Source organism: Corvus kubaryi, unplaced genomic scaffold (assembly GCF_017639235.1).
Source record: "Corvus kubaryi isolate FWS band 111438036 unplaced genomic scaffold, C.kubaryi_AGA036_p1.0 37393, whole genome shotgun sequence".
Taxonomy (NCBI): domain Eukaryota; kingdom Metazoa; phylum Chordata; class Aves; order Passeriformes; family Corvidae; genus Corvus; species Corvus kubaryi.
In genome coordinates, this window is record NW_024581132.1 from 806,068 (window position 1) to 824,801 (window position 18,734).

Consider the following 18,734-nt stretch of genomic DNA (forward strand, 5'->3'; position numbering starts at 1 on the left):
GCACGGCCTTACACACACACCGGGGCACGGCACAGCCTCACACACACCGGGGCACGGCACAGCCTTACACACACATCGGGGCACGGCACAGCCTCACACACACACACACACACACCGGGGCACGGCACAGCCTTACACACACATCGGGGCACGGCACAGCCTTACACACACACACACACGTGCACTCCCAGCCTTGTACACACACACCCCCACACACAAACACACCCCAGAGTGCTGTGTACGGATGCCTCTACCCTTCCCTCCCTGCACCATGCACTCGCACCTTACACACACAATACACACCCCCCTGGGTTCACGCACCCCTACACACACCCCAAGTACTGCGGGTGCTCCCCTTACCTGCACACCCCTTACACACCCCAGGCACGCCTTGTTACACCCCCATGTGCGCACACCCACGTGCTTGCTCTTCACACACACTTTACACACACCTTGCCCACGCACACCCCTGCTCCAGGGCACCTCCTGCACCCCACAAATCCCCCACAGCCCTTCCCGCTGCACCCCTTGCACACACACAGGCGCTGGGGCATCCCTCAAGCAGCAGCAGCATCTCCAGCCCATGGAGAAACACAGCTGTGGAGAGGAAGAACTATGGAAAGGAAGAAAGACCATGGAGAGGAAGGACCATGGGATGGAAGAAGCCCTATGGAGAGGAAGGACCAAGGAGAGGAAGGACCCGGCCTATCCACCACGGGGGCTGAGTGCTGCTGCTGGAGCGGATGCTGTGGTGGCCACAGGTCCCACATCCCACCCCAGTGTCCCCCACCTACACCATGGGTGGTCCCACATGCTGCTGGAGCATCCCTGGCTGCTCTGGCTGTGTTCCCACCCCCTTCACACTGCTCCAATGGCATGGGAAGGAAAAGGGTCTGCAGGTGTTTTCAGTGCGCAAAAATAATTAGGGAAATTTGTTAGGAAGACTCATTAGGGAAAATTTGAAGGCAGGGGCCAGCACAAGAAGGGAGAGGCTCAAGGATCTGGCCATCACCTTTCCACACCGGAAAAGCGAGGGAGAAGCAGGGCTGAAAATCAGGCTTGTTCCTCCTTTCCCAGCCCTCAGGCAGCAGTACCCACCGCACAGAGCTGGTGGGGCTTCACAAGGCCCTGCTTCCCTCACACTTCCCTCGGATCTGGGAGCCACCCGAGGCTTTTCCCCTCAGCTGAGGCCTGCAGAGCACCCCGTGGCGCTGGGGCAGAGCGAGGGGGACACTCTGGAGGCGCCAGGGCTGCCGGGACACAGGGCCAGCCGGCAGATGTTGAGTCTGTTTTCTCCTCCTGGGTCGCTTTGGTTTCTGTGTGGGCGGCTCACGCGAGCACAAAGGGGATGGGGAACAGCCTGGCCTTTCCATCACCCAACCTTGAGCTGGCCCTTCTCCTCCTGCCTTCAGGTTTTGGAGAGCCAGGACAGGCACCAAGTGCATTTTCCCCCCGTGAATCACGCCTCCAGCCTCCTGGAACAAATCCTTTTTGACGTTATCCTCCTTCCTCTTGTTGTGAGCCATCTCGGAGGAATTTGCACAGAAGTCGATCCTGAAGGTCATTTGTTTTCGGCACTGTGGGCACAGATGGAGAGAGGGGGAGTTGAAACCTGCCCCAGGCCCTGCAGCATCCATCCCCAGCTCCCTGGGAATGCAGTTTGGGAATGCCCCATCCCAGCCCTCCTACGGACCGACCGACCGGTGTGCAGGGAGCTTTCCTGTGTCTCACATGGAAATGAGGAGGGAGAAAGGAGAGGGGTGGAGGAGGATGGTGGGGATCCCATGCTGCTGCAGCATCCCAGCAGTGGCATCTCCCACCCAGCCTTCCCTCTGTGCCATCACAGAATCACTTAGGGTGGAAAAGCCCTCCCAGATCATGGAGCCAAGCCCAATCCCAGCAGGCTGTCCTTGCCACCAGGAAGGGGGCAGGGAGGAGGTTGGAGGAAAGGAGATGGGGCCTGGCTGGAGGGAAAGGACTCCTGACACTGCCATGAAAACCCCCAGGGAAAACCACCCCCAAGCCCTCCTCCCCGCCCAGCAGGTGCTCACCAAACCCATTCTGAACTGAACAAAGCACCAACGGAAAAAAATGACACCTTGCTCTCCTCCTTCTTCTCCAACCATCATGATAAATGTTACTTCACTCATGCTGCCAGATAAAATCAGGTTTAAGCCTCAAGCACGAGGCTTTGTCTGAGCCAGGCTTGGAGCCTGACCTTTACCGTGCTCCTGATTTCAAACACCAACCCAAAATCAAACCCTTTGTCATCAGTGTGGGGGTGCTTGAACAGCAAAGGTTGGATAGAGATAAGAACAGGTGGGTTTTGTTAAATAAATGTGTATTTTAGTTAAAGAAACCCCCAAACCCTCTCTGTGGGATGTCACTACTCCACACATCTGCAGCGGTGACGGTGACATGGTGATGGACCAAGGGACAAAGAAGGGTCCCATTGTGACCTGAGTGCTCCCTGGGCTGGGCAGGAGGTGGCACTTGGATCCCTGCTGGCACCAGTGAATTTGTGATCTGTTAATGTGCATTTAAAGTTATTTATTGCTCCTATTGCGGTGAGTGACAGCACTTTGGGTCACCCCAAGGACGGGGACCAGGCTCGCTGCTTCGTTAGCGTGCGCCTAATTACTGAGGTGGCTGCAGCTTTTAACAACCTTACGCTTTATCCTTTTTAATGCCTTCAAAGCCATAATTAAGAAATTTGGCCAGGAATTGAGGGGAGATGGCAGCAGAAAGGGCTTGGCCAGGGCTGAGTGGTGATGGGCCACCACCAGCAAGGGGTGGAGGAGCTGGGAGACAGCCACAGACCCCAGGGGGGGGGCCCCGGCTGGATGGCAGAGGGTGAAAAATGAGTAAACCTGGGTTTTCTGCAGAAGAAGAGGCAGAGGCACCCACCCACGCGCCAGGAAATCTCTCCTCTCCGTGTGGGTGGTGGAGGCCCCAAGATGAGTTATCTGTAAAGGGCGACTCTGGGGATACCTCGAGATCTTCAGCAGCGTGGAGCCGGCGCGTGCCGGGGAGGAAATATCACCCTGCCAGCTGGGCCCTGGGCTTCACTACTCTTGGGTTTTTGAACAGCTTGGTTTAAATCAAGTAGGAAAGCAGAACCTCCACCCCACCTCCTCATCCCTCCACTGATCCATTTTTACCCCTCACAGGGTGGGGTTTTAACCTTTCTCCTCCCTGCTTCCCATGGGAGGATGGTGGGGTGGGGGCAGGAGCAGGTGGCTGGTGCAGGGGGCTGTTTTAAGGGTGTTTAATGTAAAATAACAGCATTTATTAAGGGCAAAGCTGCAGCTAAAAGCTCCATCGTGCTCATAATGCTCTGAAAAGTGCTCCTCCACATATCCCTCTGCGTTATATGAGGAACTAAAAATACATAATTTACAATATAGATCTAAAAACTTGAGCCTGGCAGAGATTTTGGCCTGGCCAGAGAACAGCTGGCTTCGACTCAGCTCGTAAAAAAATGCAACTGAGGGGAGAAAGGGAACAAAAAAGCCACCCCTGCATCCAGTGTTTATGTTTCCACTAGCTCCGAGATTGCTCCAGCTGATCTGCCTCCTGGTGCAGCTCGCTCCAGCTGAGTCAGGAACCAGCTGCTTCGGATCAAAGCCTGAGGCTTTTCCACGTGCCACGGGAAGCAGGCTGCTTCCAAGGGGAATCCAAGAGGTTCTGCCATCAGGGCAGGGAGAGGAGCCCCAGCTGGAGGGAGAACAGCAAACCCTAGGAGAACCACAACATATCCCAAGCTCTTCCTGACTATCCCAAGCTGTACCAGGTGCCCAGGCTCACCGTGGTTTTCAGCTGAACAGTTTAAGCATAGGAAAACCACCCCAGAAACAGAAGCAGAAGGAGGGAGAATAGCAAAGGCTGTTGTCTCCCTCCTGTGGGGAGATGCAAAAATCAAATTAATGCCCTCTCCTTCCTCAGGGGTTGTGCTGCTAAAATATTCCTTTTAAAGGAACACTTTTTCCCCAAACTTCTGCCACGGTACAGGCAAACAAGAGACATTTGTCTTTTGGTTTTCCCGAGCTCAAGTAATGATGTGGGGGGAGGTCAGAACTGGAGGTGCCAAGGGAGGGTTCAGTCCTGTCCAACCTAAATCTGACCTGCAAACCTCCATTTCCTCCATCCTAGAAATTCCTAAGGACAGGTGGAGCAGGAAAAGCCCAACCCAAGCACACCCACTGCCTCTCAAACCAACTAACAACTCATTTCAGCGTATTTTTCCCCCCAAAAAGCACGTTTTTCCCCAGAAAGACGCAAACCATCGTTGGGTCAACCCCAAACCCATTTATTATTTAAAACCAAGTTATTACAAAAAGATTCCAAATCCATAAAACCCCAAGTCCGTGGAAACTGTGCAAACTCAACCCTTATTTCCGCAAGCGTTTGTGCTCGATGAGCAGCACAACGAGTCTGTTCCGAAGGAACTTGATTTCCTTCGCGTAGGACCTGCAAAATAAATCCTTGAGCTTCTGGCGCAGGACTCCGAGGGAAGGCAGGTTGTGGCAGCTGGGAATGTTCAGCAAGCTCTCAAAGAACTCTTTCCACAGGTCAGCATTGGCAAGCCTGGAAAAAAGGACAAAAACCCATCCAAAAAGTGCTAAATTCAGCTGTTAAAATACTCATTTTTGCTCTACTCCCAGTTAGAAAAGTTGTGACAGAACCAGCCTCGAATGTGGTACTAAACGTGGGTTTCTAGGAAACCTAGGCAAAGGTTTGGGGAATATTTTGGACACCTACCTCCTGAAGGATCCCTCAGGCTTCCAGACCCCATTGTCATCCTTGAGGCGCATGTAGGTCCCGAAGAGCAGGCAGTACACGGTGGCTGCGATCCCAAAGTAGTCTGTCTGAACCAAAACCACACCAGTTCCGTGTCAAAAACACACCCAGAGCACTAAAACGGAGCTGAAAACACCCCGTGGAGAGGGAGAAGCTCTGCAAGATGCTACAGCACTGGTAGAGTCCAATTTTTTGGCGTGCAGGAAGCTCCGAGATTTCAGGCTGTCCCTTACCTGGTAGTTCCATGGTTTGTTTGTCAGCATTTCCACGCACTGGAATCCAGACGTTTCACACCTGGCAGTGAAGGCTGTTCCCTCAGGGAAGAGCTTCATGTCGATGCTCTGGCCCAGGTCAATGAGGGTCAGGCCATGGCAGAGCCCATCAATGTCACACGTGTCGTTGTCCAGGAACCTTCAACCACAACAAGAAACAACCCCCTCAGTGTCTCCAGGCTCCCTTATGGTGACACCTGGTGACAACAGGAGACACTTGCCTTTCTCCCAGGATGAAGTTGTCAGGTTTGATGTCCCCGTGGATGATTTTGCAGCTGTGCAGCTCCTCCACCATGTGAAGGATTTTGACAGCAAAGTAGATGACGAGGGCTTGGGGCATCACCTTCTCCGGGAGCTTCTTGTAAATGTTGACGGCATTCTGGAAGTCAGAGACACACAGCATGGATTAAAGAACAACATATCCCCAAAGAAGGCAAATCAAGTGCAGGAAACACTCCAAAAGGGCAGAGATGCTCCAGAGCAGAAGCTGGTGGCACTCACGAGCAGCGTTCCGTAGTTGTGGAGCTCCCCCACCAAAATGCTGCCGTTGGAGAAGAAATGGGCGGAATAGAAGTGGATGTAGAGGTGGCGCACGCTGGGGCTCAGCCTCTCCAGCAGCTGGCTGGCAATGTAGAACTCCCAAGGGTTGGCAGGTTTCTGGACCTAGAAGAAAGAAGGGGATTTCCTGGGAAAATCTGGGAGTGTTAAAAGCTGGAGTTCCTCTCAGGTTGGGTTTTGTTGTTGGTTTTTAATGGCAGATCAGGCATCTTCCCTCTTGAACTTATCCCAGAATGGTTTGGGTTGGGAGGGAACTTAAGATGATCCAGTTGCACCCCCTGCCATGGCACACTTTCCTCTTTCCCAGGTTGCTCCAAGCCCCAGTGTCCAACCTGGCCTTGGACACTTCCAGGGATGGGGCAGTCACACCTCTGGAAAAGCTGTGCCAGGGCCTCCCCATCCTCACAGTAATTAACCTCAGGATGATAAACTCCATCATTAATCCTCTCAAATCAAGACTTCAATCCCATGCTACAATTCCACACACTCTGTGTATCCCCGATGCTCCGAAGAAAACATAAATCACCTTCTGTCCTGAAAAAGTTTCTCTTCAGGGGTTAAAGAAGGGGTTTAATTTTTTCCTGAAGGACTAAATGTTGGAGAAAAGATCCATAAAAAGATGCCAGAGACAGATCTGACATGGAAAGGCCAAGGATGTGTGTGAATCCACTCAGGGGGAGGGTCAGACTCGAGAATTATTCCAGGAGAGCTGTTGTGACCCAACACCACTGACCTTGAATATCACTTTCTGATTGTTCCGAGGGTTGCTGGCATCCAGGATGGAAGCTTGATAGACTTGGGCAAAAGCTCCCTCTCCGACCAAGCAATCCATGTGGAATGAGCTGGAGCCTTTAAAAGATTACCATTAAATCCTGCCTGCCAACTCCACAGAGGAAAAACAGGAGAAAAAAGAGAAGAGCACCAGCCTAAATGAATTATTTAATCCTAGATCAAGTCCTTCCCTAAAAATTTCTTCCTGCTAGGAACAGGACAGAGCAGGAGTGCTAGAAGTTACACACACTCAACCCCAGTGTTTCTATTTTTGCCTGACCCCCTGGAAGCAGTCAAATTCCAAAGGGCATGCCCTGAAAAGTAAACACTAATGCTTAAGTCCCACTGGGATGTTGCAATCCCTGTCCTACAGCTTTTGTTGACACAGGCCCACTGCTGTTCCACACAAAGCTGGAGAGCTGTGGCCCAGTTTACAGCGAAAACTGGGAAAAATGCCTCATCCAAAAGGCTCAAGCTACAAAAGACAAACAGGCCAACCCCAGGCCTAATTCCCAACCTGAGGCTGAGATAATCTGGATATACACACACAAGGAAGCTGAATTCCCACATACTTCCAAGAAATTTTCCCATAAAAAGTTTCAAGAAATGCTTGGCAATGAAGAGTTTGAAGGAGCTCTTACCCAGTGAGAGTTCAGCCTTCAGTTTGATGAATGGAAGAGGAGATTTCCACTCAAAGTAGTTGGCGTAGGTGTGGAGTGGTTTCGGAAGCTCCAACAAGAACTTGCCAACCAATTCCGTGTCCCAAGGGTTCTCAACAAGGACTTCATGGAAAAAAGGGAAGTGTTTAAGCTCTGGGTGGCATTCCAAGGAAGAAGTAACACAAGCTTGGGCTTGAATGAGCATCACTGATTTAAAGAAAATAATAAACAAAAAAACCCCCAGGAGGGATAAGTGAAGCATTCCTTGATTTTCACACTCCAGCTTTTGCACCTGCCCAGAAATCCGGAGTTTCCCAAAATATTCGAGCCTCAGTGAGCCCAGAACCTGTCAGGATTCCAAGTATTCCTGCACTCTGGGGTATCCATGGCAATGTGCAATCCAGGTACAACCCACACTCATCCCTCCTCACATTCCTTGCAGGTGAGCAGCAACCTCCTTGCAGTAATCATGGAATCGCTCCCTCCAGTGCACAAAGCACTGCCCTTGGAATCCAGGGAAGAAAACCAGGGAATGCTGGGTACCTGCAGGTCTCCCAGTCCGGGCTGTCCTGTCCTGCCCAGCTCCACACAGCCTCTCCTGGCAAGTTCTATCCACTCCAAGGGAGGAGGAATATCCAGTTCTGCTTGGAGCTGTCTCCTCATGCAGTCGTTGGGAAGCAGCTGCAGCAATTCCCTGGATTCCAGTCCCTTGTTTCAGAAGGTTTCCATGAAGCTCTCTCTGTTCAGGGATGTGTTCAAGAACAGGCCTATGGATTTAAACAAAATACAATTAATTATTAATATTAACATAGGATTATATTATTAACCTTCTGCCTTGGTGGTTTAGCACCTTCGGGGAGCAAAAATGTGTCAAATGCCACCATGGCCAACACTGAGGTGAATAAAAGGGAATTTTCTTAGGAAAACTAGATTTGGTCAAGCTGTGTTACCCATTCATGTCCAAGTTTCATCAAGAGAAGAAAACAGTGGATTTTTGACTAGTTAGTTTTTAATTTCAGTGAGGCAAAACTTAAATCCTGGAAGGCTTTCTGGGGCGTGGCCACCAAACCCGGGTCCATTTACCCCCAGTGATGGGATGAGTGTTGGGCAGAGGCAGGCTGACACAAATACAGTGGAAAACCTTGGAAAACTCGGACTGGGAGCAGCATACCTTAACTTTTTGGCCTTTGGCTGCCTGTGTAGTTCTCCAGAGAACTCCAAATCCATTTGAGGCAAATTTTCCTCACAGGCTGAACAAAGGGAACAGCAACAAGAGCAAATCAATGTTTATTTCCCCAAAAGCAGGAATATTTTGAGTATTCTCACCCAGCACCTCTGAAAGCTGCTGCCACAAAAAACAGAACTCAACAAAGCCTCATTTCAAACATCCAAGTTAAAAGCTGGATTTCTCCAGGGAGCATATTCCAAGACTTAAAAGACTTCCTCTATGGAGAGCAGCATAGAGGTGCTCCCAGATGGGATTCACCAAATGTTTGAATATTCCCAACCCCTTGGAATGGTTCACAGCAGCAGCTGGACACACAAAGCCTCTTGTCCCTCACCACCTCATCTTATCCCAGTTAAAAATCCTTGGAGAGCTGGTGACCTCCTGTTCCACAGGGAATGTGGACTCAGGAGTGGCAGCAGTGGGAGCCACACTTGGGCGGGATTTGGGCAGAAATGGAGTCATGAGGCACCGAATTCAATGTTTTCCACCCAAAAGAGTCCTTATTTTACCTCTGTCCTCCAAAGGGGGCCTCGAAGGAGCTGCCAGGTAATTAAAGGGTGTGGACATGAGCTGGGCAGCTCGGGCAAAGTCCCTGGTGTTGTCTGGACTGGGAGCCAGGGCTTTGTTTCTGCAGGGGCCATTCCACACCGTGTAATCATCCCGCAGGAATTCCGTGGTTCCCGTTTCTTCCTAGGCAGGGAAAAAAGAAAAATAAAAAAAATCGAGATTTAAAATTAAACCATCCAAATGATCCTGAAATAGAACCTAAATCCCATGTTTCCATAGTTTTAGGCTAGGTCTGAATGTTGGTAATAATCAAAGCCACAGCAAAATACCAGACCACCCGAAATTGCCATGAGAGCCTGGAAAAGCTAAACCCTGGGAAGGGATCACTTCTATCCAAGTTTTATCCATCTCCTCGGCTATGGAAGCTGCGAGGTGGCTGCTGGAAGATGAAATGTCTCTTCCTCTCCCAGACTGATGCCAAATCCACACATTTGAGAGGTGGAGTTCTCCATCAGTTTTCTGTCAATCAACAATCAAAAAAGCTCATCCTGGTGGCAGGAAATGGGAAAAGGTATCCAGCCTTCAGCTAGGCATCATTCCTAAGGATACTGTGGGACTGGGATAGAGCAGAGGTGAATGCACCCACACTGGCAACCCTCATAAGTGAATAACCCACTCCCAAGGCTAATCCCTGCAGGATCACCACTCACTTCTGCTGCACAGTCGGTCAAGGGACGTTCTCCAAAAGTTCTGGGCTCTTCTGGTTTGTTCTTGTGCTGTGGGATCCTGAAAAATGACCCCAAAAGTTTAGAACAGCTTTTCCCCAGGAGCTTTCCCAGGCACGACAGAGGTTTGTTTGTTTAACCTGAATTTTTACTTTTATTTTAAGAGCCCCATTTGCAGCGACTCGGAGAAGCTGCAGCAGCTCAGTTATCCCCAAGTTCTCTGGAGAATGAAGAACTTCCAAGCACTGTCCAAACAGGGAAGTTGTGCAATCCCAGAGTAGCAACTCCTGCTTTTCTCCTGCCACTCCAGGCAGCTGCCACAAGTTGTATCCGAGCCAATCCTGGCACAGCCACAGCAAAGTCTCATGGAATGGGATCAATTTGCTCCGTGATTTTTACGGAGCTGAGCTCAGCTGGCTCCTTCTTCCCTCCTTACCTGCTGTTCTCCTTCTCCTCCTCATCCTCAAAGATGGCAAATGCAGGAGTGACAGGGACAACGATGTTGGTTTTCAAACATCCACCAGGCTCTGAAAATAAGAGATAACAGGGGTTATCTTCACCCAATAAAGATTATTTAAACAGCCACATTCTCCCCCCTGTCCAGGCACGTGATGCTCGGGGCTCCATCGAGCTGCACCTGCAGAGTTCCCACTCCAATCACCTTTCCTATAAACTCTTGGAAAGAAGATTTTTCCAGCCCGAACCCAGTTGTGAAATCTCACTCTTGTAAGCTCCTGGGGTTCAGACTGGCATCACTCTTCCAGCAAGGACTGGTGGGAGGTGACAATGGGAAATAAAGGATGGAATTCCATGGACTGGGAAAATAAAGAGCACACACCTCTTCTTCTGCAAAAGGCTTCAAATTGTTCCTCGCTGTCTTCCAGGGCAGATGGCTCAGGCAAGAAGGGTGTTTGGAACATATCCATGAGAACACCTAAGAAAGAAAGAAATAAAAAAGGAATAAATAATAAACAAATAACACTCCCAGAAAAAGAAATTTTCAGAGGTTCTTCCATTGTGTAGTAGTCAAATCAAATGCCAATTAACTCTAGCAGCCTTCAATGCTAATTAATAATAATATCCTTATAATTCATCTGCGGTCAATAACCAATTGCTCCTCCCTCTTGCATTTAAACACCCCACAGACAACTGAACAGACACAGGAAGGGCCAATTTGGCCAACACGCACTCGGCCCTTTTTATTTGCTCTCCAAGGTGAAATTCCAAGTTTCCTAAGGGAGCAAATCCGCCTTTAATTTCTTAGATTTTTTTAAAACTTAGATATTTGGAAGACTAATGAATGCCACAGGCTTTTGGGGTTTATCTTTTTGTTTTTATTCAGCTCAGCGTCAACCAGAGCTGACTATGAGCTTCCAAATTAGTGTGGTTTAGGTCTTCACCTCCCAAACAGGATTCCCTGACAAAAGCCACTCACTCCCCAAGAAGCCTGGCAGTGATTTATCCAGGAATTGGTGGGATGTGGCTGCTGGGATGTTGCTACAACATCCATTTCTGGTCAGAGGTTTTGGGTCACCCAGACAATATCCCCACAGACAATCAATGATTTAATGTTATTTTCCTCTTTGAATGGTGCACATGCCCATCCCTAGACAGCTCCCTTGGCTAGAAAAGTCTCCATTACCATTTCCAGGGAAGACCCCACTGACTCCAGGGGAAGGAAAACTTTATTCCAGACCTTACCCAAGGCTTCTTTCGTGTGCACCGTGGGCGACGGCTGCACCTTGAAGGGCGTTGTTGTGCCCATTGCTCCTCCCAGTGAGGTGTTGGGGGTGGCTTGGGAAATATTTCCAGAGGCAAAGGAGGAATTCCCAGCTCTGGAGGCTGGAAAAGACAATGGCAAGATCATTCCTGAAGGAGCCTGGGATTGTTTATGAGTATTCCAGCAAAATGTTAGTGAGGGAAATAAACAAGAGGAGCAGCAGCGACGCAGAATTTGGGGAGAGATTTTGGCTTGTTCAGAGGTTTGCATGGCAGATTCCCAAAAGGGAGGCTGCCCTGGAGGGCAAGAGGGACTTGGGACAGCTGGGTGACCTCTGAGGAATCCACCTGCAATTCCCAGGAATGCTCTGTCCCAGCACAGAAAGTGAAGAAGAAAGCCAGCGAGGACAAACAGTGATTCCCAACTAGCTCCAAAAGGAACTGCTCAGAACATGGGAACAGGGACTGGATCCATGGAACGGATAGAGAGACCCTGCCCAGACATGCAGGGATGGAGTTTGGGAAGTCAGGAAGCTTTTCCAGGGTTGGAACTGGTGTCCACATGCAGTTAACGATTCCCAGCTGGGAACAGCCGCACCGATGGCATCAATCTCCTTCCAAAGGTTCCTCACCTTCCTTCACATGCACAGCAGGAGTTAATCCAGTGGATCCCTTGTTAGGGGACCTTCAGAAGAAAGAGTCACAACATTACCTTGCAATAAAAGCTATTTAAATCCCATTTTAATCCCTATTTCAAGGAAGTGAGAGGTCCTTTAGAATATTATTAAAGATCACCCCAGAAAGCTTGTCCTACAGCTGCCAATATCCTGGGATGCAGCAGTCTCCTTTAAAAAGGTTAAAATGCATCAAATGCTCTCCTCGGACACAGTTTGCCCCCAGGGAATTCCAGAATATGGGTGAATAACTGTTCCCACCTTGGCCAAGCCCACTGAGCCACCCTTGCTTTGCCAGCCTGGGTTTCTCCCTTTGCACCCCAATGTCGTGGCCAAGTCCCACAGCAAAAGTGCAGGAGAGAAATACCAGCACTTTTTAATCTTTCTCTGGAGACCTTGGAGTGGGATCTGCAGGAGCAAAGCTCTTCCTGGGGTTTATTCCAGGCATGCCAGGGCCAGCCAGGCATTATGCACTGACTTTCCTCTTATTGCAATTAAACCACGGGGTAAAAGGAATTAAAAATGGCTATGAGTACCAAGTTTGATCTAAGCTTAATAAACACTGGTTTCAGGTCAGGCTTTTTTTCCAGAAGGGGAAGAAAGGCTTCTTTTTAGCTAATTCCCAGCTCCCAGTGTGGAGCCTGAGGACACAATTGCAGAGGAGGAGCCTGTTCACACTCACAGTTCTCCCGTGCTCCGAGGCAGAGCTGGGTCGGGATGAGCCCGTTCCTGAGCTGGAGCAGCGCTGAAGGGAGGGTGCAGCAAACTCTTCTGGAGCTCTCCAAGCTCTGCCCGAGCTCCAGCTGGGTCCTTCTCCTCTGGTGCTTCCCAGGGGGAGGCAGCTGGAGTGCAGTCACTGAGAGGCTTTGCTGGCTGTGGGGTGGGAGTGGTGGCTGGTGGCACCTGGAACTGGGACTGCTCCAGCACCAGAGCTTGGGACTTTGGCGCATCCAGCCCTGGAGCAGGTGCCATCCAGTTCCCTGGCACGTGGGATGTGCTGGGCCTCACAGGGGGGGGCACCTTTAGGGATGAGAAATGTTCTGTGACACCCAAATTCCCCCCAAATGCAGCCATTCCCATTTTCCCTGCCAGTTCCACATGGCCAGAAGGTAACAGAACCTTTAGGGATGAGAAGCACCCAAAATCCCCCCCCCAAGTACAGCCATTCCTATTTTCCCTGTCAGTTCCACGTGCCCAGAACACAAGGGAACGTCCATCTGCACCTCAAACTAAACTGTGGAGAAACAAAGCCACACTTTGGGGTGAAACCTTTAAAATCTGCACGTTGCAAATTGTGCCAGGTTTCCACACTGGTATGGCAGCCTCAGCCTCCAGACTGGGTTAACAACCAGCACTGGTTCCTACAGCACGGCTGGATTTTGTGCAATAAACCCAGGCAGAGCATTTCTGTCCATCCCAGAACCCACTCACCAGCCTCTGGTTTGGCTCAGCTGCTGGTTCCAGTCTCGTTTCCTCCAGGCTTCTGGAGAGCTGAGTCAGCTGGTCCAGCTTCTGCTGCAGGGCTTGGAGCTCCAGGACTGCCGACTCCTTTTTCTTCATGGAGTCTTTCTTCTCCTCCTCTGAGGATTAAACAACAGTATGAAATGAATATACATGGTCTGTACAACACGCTGATGGCTCACTCTGCCTCCTGGCGCCTCAGGAGAGACACCACTGATGTGGCATTGAATAGAGGAGCCCAAAGGATGAGCTTAGCCAGGAAACAGCCCTTTGGAGAGCTGGAAAAAGGAGGATACCCAGTTCCTGCTGCCTCCTGAGGAGCTCATATTTCCTGAAGTATCTCTTGGCCCTCAGCTCCTCGAAGGAGAGCTCAGAGCCTTCGCACAGGAGCAGGTTCTTGTCGTACATCGGGACCTGCTCCCACCCCGTGGCACCCGACGGCGCCTTCGGCACAACCTCGGACTTGGAGATGTAGGTCACGTAGTTCCTGGGAGGGAAAGGGAGGAAAGGGCCAGGCTTGGGGGATTTGGCCTGGGAGAGAGCTCATTTTCCCACAGTGGGACTTTCAAAGGACCACCCAACCACTTACACTTCTTTTCCAACAGCACAGGACTGGGAGCCAGCAGCATCCAGACCCTAGAGCAGGGAAATAAAACACCAAAAAATAAAATAAAATTCAAGCAGCACAACTGGCACAGACTCCATTGCTAATATTATTCCTGCAATTCTGGGAATGTGTCAGGCCACTGAGTGTATCCCAGTGCTTCCCAGCTGAGACATTCCTATGGAGATGTGATGCTTGCAGCACAAAACCAGCAAGCAATATCATCTCAACGTCAGTTTTAAGATACACCAGATACACACATTCTATTTTATCTTTATTCAGCCAAGCTCAGCAACCTAAACTCCTCACGAAACATCTTTTGCAAATAGTTCGTTATTTACCTGATTTTTGCAGGGATTAGGACTTGAAACACCTTTTGGGGGAGCCATTTGATTTGCAGCATGGGAAGTCTGAAGTGGTTTTACAACAGCAGCATCTGGCACAGGAAACATAATAGAAATATTTCCTACTCATTAATGAGTAAAAATCGTTTGCTCCTTTGTAAATTTTGATTAATTTGAAGCACTGGAAAATTAATAACTTTGAATACATTGCCCTCAAGAATTTTTTTCAGTAAAGAGGGAAAATGAAGTGGTTTCTACAGGGAATTTGTTTTCTTCGGTGACAAAACTCACTCATTGAGGTAAAAAATTTATTTAGTGCAGCTACAGATCAGACAGGACTCTTCATCCTCACCTTGCAAAGGAGGATTCCGAGGATCATAACTCTGCAGGGAGCTAAATTGCAAAAAAACCCTCAGTTATTACCATGAAATCACCTGTCCCTCACCCCTCCCCACCTCCCAGCAATCTTGGATTTCCTTGTACGAAAACACTGAAAACCATGATTTTTACTGTATATGGACATCTCCAGAGCTGCAAAAACTAAAGCCTGCAAGAGGCAGCAGGAGAACAGAATTGGGCATTTGTTTTATGTTGTACATTACATTTTACTTTTGTTTTTTTCCATTTAACTTCCCGGAATTAAATGCTAAACTCCAAGACTCAGCTCAAGGATTTGCTTTGCCCTGGGATATTTTTTAATATACATCCCAAAACACCCAATAAATATTGAACAGTAAATAAACATTAAGTTTCCACCTCCCTTTACCAAAAATAAGCACACAGGAAAAAGACAATTAACCACACGTTACCCATGGTTAATTATGAGCACTGAATAAAGGAGTAGAAGAAGCCCCAGCATTACCAGTGGAGCTGCTGCAAGTTCTCCCGGGGCTGTGCCTGGTTGAGGAGCCCTTTCTGGAGCACAGCTCCTGCTCCCTGCACGTTGCCTTCCCTCAGGAGCAGCTGAGCCCAGGCCAGATAGAAATTCGAGGTCTTGGCTCCGATTCCCTGCCCGTGCAGGTACTCAAAGTACTGGCAAGGGGAAGAGATGAACTCTGCCTGCACAACACAAATGCACAAAGCCATCAGCACCTCCAAAAACATCCGAGGGAGTTGCAGGCAAAATAAAAAGCATTAGAATTTCTTAGTTATCATCATAGGAAAGCATCATTTTCTAAGCATAAGAGCAGCTAAGACACATCCCTCAAGCTACAGAGCTTAAAAAGCACACTTTGCTCCAGCAAGACTCAGCTGTTCTGCAGAGGATCAGAATTCCCAAGGCCTCCTGCTCCTTCCAAAGCTCCTTGCAGTCCCAGAACTGCAGCATGAGTATTTGAGGACAGTTTAATTCCCAAAAAACCGCAGCTGTACCCACCAGCTTGACGCAGTAGCTCACAAACCGCAGGTCCTGGTGGTACCTCTTGTCGCCCACGAACACCTTCACCAGCTCCTCCAGGAGCCCGGGCCAGCGGCTCTGCTTCTCTTGGAGCGGGAGACATTCCTCTGCCCACTGCAGGTACCTGCAAACCATTCCAGAGTCAGCTCCGAGCCAGGGACGGGGCAACACCGGGGCAGGGATGGGGCAACAGCGGGGCAGGGATGGGGCACCAGCCAGGCCGGGGATGGGGCACCCCGAGCCAGGCCGGGGATGGGGCACCCCGAGCCAGGGCCGAGCTCACCTGTCCCACGGCTCCAGAGGGTCGGGCCCTCGGTAGTTCCGGATCTGAACCTCGTAATCCCTGCAGGGAAGAGGCCGGGTCAGGCCGGGATCGGAGACGGTGGGAAGCGCCCGGGGCGGGCGGAGGCTCTGCCGCCCCCACGGCCGCGGCACCCGCACAGCTCCGGGGGACGGAGCACGCCCCAACGCCGCTCCCCACCCCGTTCTCCCGTTCCCCCATCCCGTTATCCCGCTCCCCACCCCGTTCTCCCGTTCCCCCATCCCGTTATCCCGCTCCCCACCCCGTTCTCCCGCTCCCCCATCCCGTTATCCCGCTCCCCACCCGGTTCTCCCCTTCCCCCACCCCGTTCTCCCGCTCCCCCATCCCGTTCTCCCGCTCCCCCATCCCGTTCTCCCGCTCCCCCACCCCGTTCTCCCGCTCCCCCATCCCCTTTCCCCGCTCCCCCACCCCGTTCTCCCGCTCCCCCACCCCGTTCTCCCGCTCACCGCCCGGGCCCGTCCATGCCCGTCCGCCCCAACCGCTCCCGCCGATTCAAACTGGCCGCGCGCAGCCCCTGCCGCCTCCCCATTGGCCAGTCCTCGGCCCGCCCCGCCTCCCCATTGGCCCCCGGCCCCGTCAATCACGCGACAAACCCCGCCCACAGCACCGCCCTCAGGTGCTGTTCCCATGGCGGCCGCTGCAGGGCGGCCCGGGCGCATCCCCAAGGGAAAAGGAGGCACAAAATGAGGAATTGGGAAGTAAAAGAGGAACGCTGGGCAACGCACGCGAGGAGCAGCCCCCGCTCCTCTCCTCGTCTTCGTTTCCCACCTCCGAGCCCTGCACGTTATCATGGAGCAGCCCCAACCCTCTCCCATCATTAACTCGGAGGTATTCCATGGGTTCTCCAAACTGCTGAATTTATTGTGCTGAAGAGCCGCTTCGTTCAGCACACACCGGTCCATAGAGCTGCATAGAAAAGTGCTGCGATACAATTCCAGTTACAAGAAGGGGTTATTCCAGAACACACTGCCCGGGCGCCATCCCTCTCCGGGCACAGCCGGATACTCCGGCTGCCCCCCGCATTCCAGACGTTTATACGGGACTGTACATGAGATAAAGCTCCTTCCCAGGACACAGCTGCTTGTTCCCACCGTGGAACCCGGGCCCCACGCGTGGGAGCAGCCAGGAAACACCTGGACAGCCGGGAATCGGCTCCATTCCCTGATCCCCCCTCAAGCCGCGCTCTCGGAACTCGGGCTCCTGGGAACAGCCGAGGTGGGGGACAAGTTTAGGATCTCTTCAAAGGAAGGGCCTTCGTCCTCCAGGGGTATCTCTGCCTCGAACATGCGCTGCAGCAGAGCATCCACTGTCCTGTATCCTGGCGGGACAAAAGAATTCCCTGTAAGCACCAGATCTGCTCCTCTGGCTACCTTCAAGGTGCCTGTTTTAAAACAGGCAAGAAAATCCCCCAAATCACATTCCCTGCTGTTCCACCCCACCTGCTTGAAGTACTGTGAGCCCTTCTCGAGGATAAGGCCATTATCTGGCATTTTAAACCCTTCTATTCCCACACAATGGATACCTGCGGTACAGCAAGAAAGCCAGGAGGAGGAGGAAAATAGTCATCGAGCGAGCCAGAGCAAAGGAGGATACAGTCACCCCGTGATCCAAGCAGCAGGAATGCAAAGCCCACGGAGGAGGGAGAGAGGAAAACGGGTGTCTTGGCACAGCAGGACCTCGGCCACCAGGGCAGTGTCTCTAGAGGGAGGTTAATGAAAACAAGGGACACACAAGGGCCAAGGTGGGACAGGAGAAGTTGCTACAGAAGTAAAAACAAACAGCAAACATCAAATGTCCACAGTCGTCCCAAAGTCTCCAGGTGGGTTTTGGCTGCTTTTATAGCCCCAAGGGAGCAGCAGGACTCGGGAGTTTCTCCCAAGGAAGAGCTGGGACCCTTGGGCCTGGACACCCTGGAGGGTCACACTTACGTTTGGAGGCAATTTTGAACAGCAGCCCTTTGCTCTGTGCCTTCGTTCCACCTTCCCCCTCCAGCTCGTGCTCTGCACTCTCCATGTTGTCAAGGAGCTGCTCATCCCGGAGCTCATCCCTGCACAGGAAGGGCCAGGAATGACCTGGGAAGGGGGCACAGCCTACCCTGGGAGCCCAGCAGCGATGGCTTCCCGGTGGGGCAGGACAAGCACCAGCCATGGGGTTATTTTCCAGCACCTCTCCTGTCCTCTGGGCTGGAAGAGCCACGGGAGGCAGCAAAGCCAACACCAGGGGCCTTCTACTGGCACTTAAACCAGCAGAGGAGCCCGAACTTCAGGACAGGGAAGAGGAATCACCATTTTTAAGGAAGATCAGCCAGAACTTTGTGACAAGGAAGGGGAATCTCAGCTCACACCTCGACACAGAGGGTGCTTTTCCCTCATCACTGGTGCCAAATCGGCCACATCCACCATGGGTTCATTAGGGGGCTTACTCTTGAACTCCCATTCCCAGCTCCTGGATTTTCTGCTCGATGGCAGTTTCCACTTCACTCTTCTCCAGGGAATATTCCACAAAGAAAGCTTCCAAGATGAACGACACAAAGATACTGAAAGAAACAATGAGCAGAATTAAGGCAGCACTTCCTCACTGGCATTGCCCATCTCAGTATTCCCAGGCTCATTTCCCAGTGCTCCATCCCCTCCAGGCCAGAGCAGCGCCCAGTGGGGACAAGAATGCAGCAGATCCCTCTAAACACATCCCACC

General features: G+C 51.3%; 2 protein-coding genes across 9 annotated transcripts in view; both read right to left on the minus strand.

Moving 5' to 3' along the window:
• Nucleotides 1-2,060, minus strand: part of BCL2L11 (BCL2 like 11) — a 13,375-nt gene extending 11,315 nt beyond the window's left edge. Inside the window, exons 1-2 of the mRNA XM_042038920.1 lie at nt 2,052-2,060; nt 1,382-1,577 (exon numbers count right to left, since the gene is read on the minus strand). Of these exons, the coding sequence (XP_041894854.1) occupies nt 1,382-1,577; nt 2,052-2,060 (205 nt within the window). The remainder of the gene's footprint in view (nt 1-1,381; nt 1,578-2,051) is intronic.
• A 2,223-nt stretch (nt 2,061-4,283) lies between these two features.
• On the minus strand, nt 4,284-18,727 carry BUB1 (BUB1 mitotic checkpoint serine/threonine kinase). 8 transcript variants are annotated; one of them, XM_042038927.1, is made up of 28 exons: nt 18,463-18,727; nt 17,969-18,087; nt 17,480-17,799; nt 16,487-17,358; nt 16,002-16,061; nt 15,698-15,842; nt 15,185-15,381; nt 14,675-14,715; nt 14,320-14,414; nt 13,964-14,010; nt 13,671-13,861; nt 13,345-13,493; nt 12,596-12,933; nt 11,872-11,924; nt 11,222-11,362; nt 10,359-10,454; nt 9,957-10,047; nt 9,506-9,581; nt 8,798-8,978; nt 8,232-8,310; nt 7,604-7,827; nt 7,043-7,183; nt 6,364-6,479; nt 5,574-5,735; nt 5,294-5,451; nt 5,034-5,211; nt 4,762-4,868; nt 4,284-4,587 (listed from the first exon to the last, which is right to left on the minus strand). In XM_042038927.1, exons 4-28 carry the CDS (start codon nt 16,567-16,569, stop codon nt 4,392-4,394), a joined length of 3,345 nt encoding a protein of 1,114 aa, XP_041894861.1. In that variant the 5' UTR covers nt 16,570-17,358; nt 17,480-17,799; nt 17,969-18,087; nt 18,463-18,727; the 3' UTR covers nt 4,284-4,391. The 8 variants fall into 8 exon arrangements, with proteins under 8 accessions (XP_041894861.1, XP_041894859.1, XP_041894860.1 ...); XM_042038925.1 differs by lacking the exon at nt 17,480-17,799; XM_042038926.1 differs by having other exon boundaries at nt 17,563-18,087.
• Nucleotides 18,728-18,734: the final 7 nt, after the last annotated feature.

Bases quoted from the DNA above. Each gene is read 5' to 3' on its own strand.
- BUB1 (XM_042038930.1), bottom strand. From the start codon at position 16,569: ATGGGGAGGCGGCAGGGGCTGCGCGCGGCCAGTTTGAATCGGCGGGAG. The intron at 5,452-5,573 runs GTGAGTGCCACC...TCTGACTTCCAG, and splicing joins ACAACTACGGAACGCTGCTC to AATGCCGTCAACATTTACAA. The intron at 4,588-4,761 runs GTAGGTGTCCAA...CCTTTTTTCCAG, and splicing joins CCTGAGGGATCCTTCAGGAG to GCTTGCCAATGCTGACCTGT.